Source organism: Diadema setosum, chromosome 3 (genome assembly GCF_964275005.1).
Source record: "Diadema setosum chromosome 3, eeDiaSeto1, whole genome shotgun sequence".
In the NCBI taxonomy this organism is placed as follows: Eukaryota; Metazoa; Echinodermata; class Echinoidea; order Diadematoida; family Diadematidae; genus Diadema; species Diadema setosum.
The window spans coordinates 10170231-10180155 of NC_092687.1; the positions used below are offsets into that span (position 1 = coordinate 10170231).

Sequence of the window (9925 nt, forward strand, 5' to 3'; positions counted from 1 at the left end):
TTTAAACTGTTTAAGAAGTAAACTTGGGGCGCCCGGATTCTGAAAGTGGACAATTTAGGGATTATTTATGTGTATATATCTTTATTGTAACATTTGTAGCAGTGACGAAAATTAGATCAGAAAAGTACCTTATGAGTAGAATTGTCTATGGCGAACAGTCCAAATTTGACGAATTTTAGCATATTTTGCCGTCTTGCAATTCTTCCAGACGGGATATCTCGAGAACGGAAGATCGCACAAACTTGGGGCGCACGGTTTCAGAAAGTAAAGGTTCTGCCCATTTTTGTGACATAAGAATCTTGTCCATTGGTTGAGCAGTCCTGACGCAAATTTGCAGTAAAGCTAGACTACCCATTCACAATTGCTGTCATAGGGAACGTGTACAATCCATACAGAACTATCACGTGACGACACTACCAACGAAAACTTGAGCCGTTGACCTTCACTGTCTGCCGTTGTCAGCAGTGTGAATTCCTGTGATTTCAAGCTGTTGTTTCTCGCCAAATATCATTTTCAACGCAATATCCAGATACAGTTGTATGTGAGATATTATCTAGATACGTAGCAGCCTTATTGACAACATAACTGTTAAGTTTGGGAGCAAAAACGACCAGATACATTCCACATTCCATCTCATTTTTCGATGATGGCTGTAGTCGGACTGGTGCATTTCCTTCGGAGGTGGTAATAATGTAAGTAGTTGCATCGGTCACCTTGCCACCTGCTGTCTGCAATCGGGCGCTTATATACACGTGTTGTACACAGGTAATCGACTGAAATAATGTTGTGAAGGAATGATAAGGTCATAGACTATATCATTTCAACTGTAGATTTAACCCGATTTCTGTCGCCTACACACACATTATGCCATCAGCGGAAGTGTTTCCGCAGGAGTTGTTCCGATGGAAGCACAAGTACCAAACAACCCCCCCCCCCCCCCCCCCCAATGAACGTCCGTCTACTGCAGCGGAAACAATAAAACAGTGTGATGCAAATGTTTTTACATTGCTAAAAATATGCTGCACCATCCCCACAACCAGCTGCGAATGCGAGAGAAGCGCCAGTGCCTTACGCAGACTGCACACCTATCTGAGGGCCAGCATAACACTCGGACAGGCTGTCTGCTTTGGCACTCATGCATATCCATTACAACGCTGATAACGAGAGGGTGGTGAAATTGATCGCCAGAAAGAATCCCAGAAGACTGGAACTTCAAACAATGCTTAAAGACTAGAAAAAGACTAAGCGAAGATCACACTGCACAAGTGCACATTCAAAGGACCGTCAAATGCTCCCCTCTAACTCCTGTTATGTGATCATCATTTTCTATTTTGGATGATTACTTGCCTGTCTCAATATATTGTTGATTATTAGTTATACATTTTCTCATGTTGTGACAGTTCGATTGGTTCTCATTTTGAAGTGAGCCAAAACCTAAGAATATTCTCACTTATAATTTCCAAAGAGTATTATGCAGGCACACAAACTCAATTTAGTTGTATTTCATTTAAATGTAATGGGTAAGAGGGTATGAGAGAGAATGGAAAGTGCTGAGCTATGAAGTAAAATGGTAAAGTAAAAAGTTTGTCAGATAGTATTACAAAAGAAACTCATTCTGTTTTGTTTGTTTATTTTATCATTATTTACTTATCTCTCTTCTAACTTAAAGGTAGTGGATCTCTTTGCAGCCCAAATTCGAAAATGCCTAGAGACAGCTAGTAACCAAATATGCTATGTAAATTTAATAAATAAGAAATAACCATTCCAGTATGTATCTTAGTGTGCACAGTAAGACAGATCAAATCAAATAGGAAAACATCTGAGCACTAAGCCTGAGGTCTGAATTTGCACTCAACTTCTTCCAATGGCTAACGGATGTTTAATTTTTGAATTTCACTGACCTCCAAATTTCACAAAGAAAACCTTCTTTGCATGATGGTTAATATGACATTTGACTGATATTGGAGATGTTTGCGAATCGGATCTACTACCTTTAATATTATTAAATCTAAAATGATTATTTGAAAGTTCGGAAATGCTGGAAATATCCTACCACAAGGAGGCAAAATATAAATGGTTCACATTTACAATTCATTTTGTTTTAAAAATTTTCTTATTTATTTTCGTTTTTGACAAACTCGCATACCAACGGCTGATATACTGTATAGTAAAGTGAATGTTTCATCTCCCAAACAGCATCCAATGGGATGGAAAACTCCAACTGAAAGGTGGACACCGTGACCATACTCGCTAAAGAAAACGCGTAATAGGGGTCGTTTTTTCTCACGGATTAGATGGAAAGTGTGATGTACGAGCGTAATATAATCAAAGGGTATCAAAAAGGCCGAAATTTGGGAAAATGGTATATTGTTCAATCATGATGAAGTACTTCTTTAGGGTGCAGGAAACATTAAAGGAATACTTGTTTTTAAGGCCCGAAAAAATCATATGATCATTACTCGTTTACGGGCCATTTTGAAAGTCCATGTATGAGCATGGTGTCCACCTTTTAATTGTCGCTACCCCTCCCGGGACAGTAGCAAAGGACCGTTTTGTTAATTAACGCAATCCCCCCTTCCTTTAAAAATCCTGGCTTCAGGCCTTCTAACGCGGGTATACAATAGAAAAAATAAAAGTTAAAACAACACCAGGAAAATCACTATTCTCAATTTTGCGGCGCGCTACGCGCGCAGAGTCTCGAACACAATTAAACTTTGCAACTTCCTGGCAAAATGAGTTTTTACTATTTCCTAGATGAAATACCGTACCGCGATTGCATGCAACAGACAAAAATACAAATTTCCTCGAGACTTTAAAACGTCATTAAAACAGTCAAAATTCACAATTAGCGGCGCGCTTCGCGCGCAAATTCTTATACAACTTTTGTAGTTCGTCGTCCAAAGAATATATAAATATATATATATATATATATATATATATATATATATATATATAATATTGTGTGTATGTGTGTGTGTGTGTGTGTCATCATTGGTATTGGTACCGAAGGTCCGTTTTTTTAGTGACCGCACCCCCCCTTGAAAAATCCTGGCTACGGGCCTGATGTGCCAATATCTTTGTAATTGGTAGGATCTACAAGTTACTTTTTTCATCATGGGTTAAGTAGACATATACCAAATAAATGAATCCAAAAAGAAAAATAAAGGACAAACATGTTGGGATTCTTGAATCATTAAACTTTGGTAACTCGCGTTACACAAAAAGGACATGGTCAATTCTATAAAGACCTCTTTTTAAAAAGTCTCCTCATACTAGACAATCTTGATAAAAGTTTTCCTACCTTGAATTGATAGTGGGTTAGGACTCATAAATCAACACTATCAAAGTTGAGTAACAATGACCTGGTAAAATGTAGGGAGCCTTTATGTCGGTAACTCGCGTTACGGTAACTCGCGTTACATTATGTCCACTAACACAGGGTGACACAAATTGATGACATACAACTGTTCTGATGGCACTGAATCTTGTGTTGAATGTTTTGAAAGATGCTTATTTTTGTAGATAGTAAAATGAATAAATGTTAAACAAATATTTTACTAATAAAACCCAATAGAAGAAAGCGTTTCAGACTAATGAGAGCTTCACTCCTTATAGAGACCTTTAATACGTTTGAATATATACCCAGGTGGTTTAGGTGTATAAGTGCATTGTAGTTTTCAGAGTGTAAAGATGAAAAATGTTGAAAGTCTTTTTAAAACAAAACATAAAAGTATCAAAACCTATCTACAAGTTTACAAAAAAAGCTTATATACAATCTTTCAAAAATTCAAATCCTGTCTTTGTGAGGAGTGAAAACTAGTACATTTCTTTGCAACTGATTGACAAATAGACCAATTCATAATTCCACTTTGCGCACGAGCAGAAAAAGGTCATATGTACCAACAGGCATTTTGGTTTGTAAATTCACTGAGATTTTAAGCATCTGTGATGCAATGATTATTCATGCGATCCTTATCTAAATGATGCTTGCCAGCACATCCACCTGACAGCAAGAATGGTATTTTGCAATATAAAAGGAAATATTAGCTATTACCACATTCAACCCAAAACAATGAAATGGATGCCTGCTGAATTATAAACTGATGGGAGTATTCTGATCCCCTGATCTAAATGCAAGTTAATTTGTTTTTGAACATGAATTCCATCAATTGTTGTCGGGCAAGCTTATGCATTATGCCGCTTTGAAAACGAGTGATGTGCCGAACCAACTGAGAAAAACAGAAAGGTCATTTGTACCAATGTGTACATGAGCTACTGTGTAATTACGAACTGGCTTATACACATCGACGTAAATAAGCACTGAATTGATCAGTGTTTTAGTAGTAGCCATGATATAATGGGCGCACATACTCGAGCAGTATTCAAACCTAAGACCTCCTGATAACCTGGTGGGCACCGAGACCACCGAGCTTTCGCCCGACAGCAAGTGTTGGTTCTAATCCGTATAGCATGCAGCGAGTACTGCGTAATTATTCAAATTCATGAAATTCTTCTGTTGAGATGTTTTCATTGCAACTGATTGACAAATTGCCCAACATAAACGTAAATAAGCACTGAATTGATCAGTGTTTTAGTAGTAGCCATGATAAAAAATCATGGTCATACATTGTACATACTCGAGCAGGATTCAAACCCACAACCTCCTGATCTCTGAACAGGCGTCATCTTCAGTAGACCACCAAATAAGGATTAGAACCAACACTTGCTGCTTTATAGCTTTCTATGATAAAAATTCCCTAATACTGATGCAGGAAATTAAAGAAGATAAATTTCATGTTCTCATTCACTGCTGGATGTACATGTACACATGCAGTGAAAGCCAGGCTAGACTCTTCAATGTGGCATGTGATCAGTGGCCTTGATTCTACAGGCATGTAGTATTATACAATCACAGTTTATTAGGCTGCCCTCCTTTGTTTCAGTCCAGCAGTGTGGTATAACACTGCATTTGATTGTTTTTACCACAATCTAGCTCAATTAAGTGCTAAAATTTGCTTATGTTGGGGAAAACTTGCGTTTATAGTCGGTAACTCGTGTTACATGCCGGTAACTCGCGTTACATGGTAACTCGCGTTACACTTTTCATTGACATTTTTTAATGTGATAACAGGGTTTATTCAAGTCAACATCCTGTGCACAATATCAGGGTGTGATGAATTTAGAAAATTATGATTCCCAACAAATTACCTCCACTGCTTCCTTCAAAATGAAAAATATTTCTTGTTTCGGTAACTCGCGTTACACTTCTCAAGGGCTGAACTTTCATGTGGTGATGAAAAATTTTTGAAGGTGGCATAAAAATTTCCTCATGGGATAATTAAGTAGAACCAATTTGCTTCTGTCAAATAAATTAATTGAAGTGCTAGCAGAATTTTTCTATTAAAAAAAATGTATATTAAGTTAAGCATGCATTTTAGCAATTTGGATGACTGAAAAATCGTCTTCTACATTTGCAGCTGTTTCTCGGGAAATATTTGACCGATTGATATAATTCTTTGAGTTTCTTTAACTTCAATATATGGGTAATACATAATGAGTAATTCTTTTGCAATATGATAAACTTGAAATTTTAGTGCCATGTCCACATTCCCATGGAATTGCCCATAGTCTATCATACTAGATCAAGAAAGACAATGTGAACTTTCTAAATTCTACCGGTAAGTTTTACTTCTAACATTTGTTAGATTTTATAAAACTCTAGGCCTAACAGTACATTGTCATTGTCATTAATGATTGTAACATTACAATTTGATAAGTACACTATTGTATCATGATGTTGTAGAAAATTGTGATACGCCAAAGGCGATCTGTACTCAGTTGGAAAAAGAGCAGGTTGTCTGAGTAAATTAATTCAATGGGTGTAGTCAACTTCCATGAGTTCAATAACAGATGACAGTAATGCATCTTAAATTAAAATTTGGGTGCTGAACATTGCTTTTTTGCAGTGATTGCAAATCTAAATATTGCATTTGTAACTGGAAGCAAATTTTTGTCATTATTTGTAGTCCAGTATTAAAAATACTCTTGACGTGAATGAAGCTTTGGAAAAAAACGAAAGTACTACATTGTATATAATATGCCCCACTCATTGAGAAGCTGCTACTCCAATTTAAAGGTAGGGAATCCATTTGCATGCCTTAAATAAAGAGTTGTATAAATACAGTGGTATGTTGAAGAGAATATCATTTTAGAAACTCCCATAAAGTATTGAAAGTGGAAGGTAACATTTAGTACATTTTTATTGACCGTTAGATTTTGAATTGAATTTTTTTCGGGGCTCACCGTAAATTCCAGTACATTACTAGGCTACCTTTGCAGACCCATGCAATGCATGTGTGTCCATCATGTATATTTTGTGAAGAAAGTTCATCAAAACTTACAAACATTTCTATAATATACATTCTTGCCACACACTCTATATGTTATTACATCAGCTCTTATACTTTTAGAATTGTGTTTATAGATAAAAAAAAAAAATACAGAAGACTGCAACAAAAAGGCTTAAGTGTGGCGACACACAGAACTACTGAGTAGTTGATTTTTGTGCATTATTCAAATTGTAGATAACTGTTGACTTCCAAATTTCTCAGCAGTGGCCTAAACAAGTCCCCTGAGGTTCATATTTAATGTTTTGCAGCATTTTGGGAGGTCTGTAAAAGGTATCCCCTACCTTTAAACCATAATATCAATTACAACATGTATGTATCTTTTGACTCATGCTTATTTTTTTAATTTTTCCTGAGAATAGTTTTTGTTAATCTTCCCTGAGATCAAGTTTCAGCTCTCTGGGTCCTGCAAAATATCTGGAAATCAGTGACGCATGAAATTGTTAGTTGTGCTCTATTGTGATCATATTTTCTTTTTCCCATGTAGGTATGGAGTCAAGATCCGAGCTCCTCATGCCCTTGTAATGACATTTCTGTTTGGCTCTGGAAGGTACTTGAATTAAAATACACATGCCTTAAAGGGACTGCACAGTACTGGTTGAGTTGGGGATTCATGTTTTGAACACTCCTGAGATAATGAGAAACCTCTTACGAAATATGAAAGAGCATATAATTTTAAGAAGGATTCAACATTTATTTGATGAAAATTGGTTTTCAAATGGCTGAGATATCAAAAAAAAGTGATAAAAGGCGACAGGCCACGCCTTTTATTAGGATCTCTTTGTTTCACCTTGTTTTTGGATATCTCAGCCACTTCAAAACCAATTTTCATCAAATAAACTTGTGATACCCCTTAGAATTATATGCTCTTTGACATCTCATAGAGTGGTTTCTGAATATCTCACAAAATGTTAAAAGCTAAATCCTCACCTCAACCAGAACTGTACACACCCTTTAAAGATATTGATCCTCCTAAACATGGAATATCTCTTCATTATAGAAAAGAAATCTTCACCTATGACACTGTATTTCATGAAACCAATGAAAAACGGCAATGTTTTGTTGTATATCATCCACAGGCTTAATAATTTTTCCATTATAAGACAGTACAATTACTGAAATACATCAGCAAAATTGAAGACATGCAAAACTTGCTGTTACATACAAGGAATCCTAATTATAGCAGGCTCACTGACAATGTTGTGTGGCTGTGAACAAGACAAAGTATCCTGTTCCAATTGTCAATTTCTGTATTCAGCTCGACTCTTTTCCAGTATATTTACAAGAAGGTACTTGGTACCAATGAAATGAGTTAAATCTGCGGTCATACCATCATGGCAAACTTCTTTAATAAGGGTTTCCCCAGAGTTGATACATCAAGCATAAAATATTGCATTAAATTGACATGCTAAAGCCATCGTCTTTCTAGTACGTACTGTATTTGGGACTAGTTTACAGAAAACACCATGTGTGTAAATGTTGCTGTATGTTCTTTGTGGCTAAAGTTTTCCATAGAAGGTTGTTGTTTAAATTCCGACATACGATTAAGAGGAACAGTTGTATCTTGTTCATTGTATAACTGTAGCTTAAAACAATAATCTGAAGGGAAAGGTGTCATGGTTCCTGAATTAATGTGCTGCAATTTACATGTGTAAGTGAGCTTTTACACATAACTCTTCCTGTAATTCATCAGGGGCTCATTTTTTTCCTCATTGTTTCTTACGCATGTATGTTTTCATTCATGTTTTTGATGCTTCTCTGTGCCGAAAGCTTGTATGACAAGATTCGTGCCATCCTTCGCGCCACTTACACGCATTCCAAGAACCTCGCGTCCTTCGTCTTCCTCTACAAATCGCTTCTCGTCATCATGCGACGACTAGAGGGCAAACCAGCGGGAGCACATTCTCTCCTGGCGGGCTTCGTCGGTGGGTACCTCATCTTTGGTGAGAACAACAAGGTCAACAGCCAGGTACGTAGGTATTTGGACCCCGTGGGTACAAGGTCATAATTCACCATAGGGCTTTTCCCTTAGTGACCTATTTTTATAAGGATGGGAGAAATATCTTGAAATATGAAATGTTGATTCTGTATTGAGGACATCTTTTCTGTAGATTGTCAATACCTTGAGACACAGAAGACGATTTCAAGAACTAAAACTTACATTGTATTACAGCCAACTTCAAAGAGAGATCTGTGAATTAGTATTTTTATACCCACTTTATGACTTCACGTTGCATTTGTGCATTCAGTGTTTGGCAGACCACTAAAAGTGAATGTTGTTACACTTTGTTTGACAGTTGATTGATAGTAAACTATGTTGTTGCATCATACCGATGCAGTCGACTCCCGTTAGGACAAAGTCTTCAGGACTGGCAGTTTTCTTTTGTTATAACAAAATTTCATAATAACTGAACAAAGAAACAATAGATAAACAGAGAGGGGATAATGTTGGGGCCTTAATTTTTACTTTGTTGTAACCGGAATTTGTTATAGCTGTGTTTGTTATGACTTGAGTACACTGTATCAACAGCCAAAAACATTCTGAAAATGGAGTAAAACAGTTGCATTCATGAATACTGATCCTTTTTATTGGCCTGCCATGCAGATCAACATGTACTTGTTGTCTCGCATCCTGTTCGGAGCGGCCAGAATGGCGCGTGACAAGGGCATCATCCCCGAACCGAAGATCGATGTATTCCCTATCTTCGCAGCAATCGTCTGGGCCATTGTCATGTGGCAGTTTGAGACTCACCAGTCTGTCCTACAGCAGTCCCTTCAAAACTCGATGACCTACCTCTACCACGACTCCAATGTCTGGCACAGTATATCAGACTTCCTCTGGAGAAACAAACCTGGCCAGATTTAGATTCTATTGCAAATTTTAATAGTTTAGATTATAAAAGTGAAAGACTACTCTATGCTTAAGTTGACCTTTAACCTTTTAAGTCCTGAGTGAATATTGCTGCAAATACATGTATGTTCATCTTGTCACCAGTATGTTTAAACCTCCTAATTTAGTTGTAAATTTTACAAAAACAATAAACAATATACATTGTAAAAATGACTGATTAAAATCAATTATTGTAATTTGTGTGACATTAAAATAAAAAAGAATTACAAACATGTGACCAAAAAAAGAACTGAAATCATCTAAAATCGGTTGCCAATATAAGAATCACTTATGAATAGAGTGATTGAGAGGCCTTTGAAAATTCTGCAACTGAAATGAGTGTGTCTGTACAACAAAGGGGTCAAATGAAAGAAATTTGTACCTTACCTTATGAAAAACTAACAGTGAATACACGTATCAAGTATTCTCATACAAAGACACAGCACCAAATCGTAGAAAATATGTGGTTTCTTGGGCTTGGCAAAATTATGCATGTTTACTTGTAATATTTTGACGAACACTTTAATACAGGGGTCACCAGCACACATTTACAAGTACAAAATACATATGAAATGCCATCACTTTTTTTCACCGAACATTCTATGTATGCTTGATTTCATGCTATGGA

At 36.6% G+C, this 9925-nt stretch overlaps 1 protein-coding gene across 1 annotated transcript in view; it reads left to right on the forward strand.

Moving 5' to 3' along the window:
• The window catches only part of LOC140247024 (peroxisomal membrane protein 4-like), an 11907-nt gene extending 2418 nt beyond the window's left edge, over positions 1 to 9489 (forward strand). The window contains exons 2-4 of the mRNA XM_072326327.1: positions 6895 to 6957; positions 8178 to 8376; positions 9013 to 9489. Coding sequence (XP_072182428.1) covers positions 6895 to 6957; positions 8178 to 8376; positions 9013 to 9273 — 523 coding nt within the window. The 3' untranslated portion in view covers positions 9274 to 9489. The remainder of the gene's footprint in view (positions 1 to 6894; positions 6958 to 8177; positions 8377 to 9012) is intronic.
• Positions 9490 to 9925: the final 436 nt, after the last annotated feature.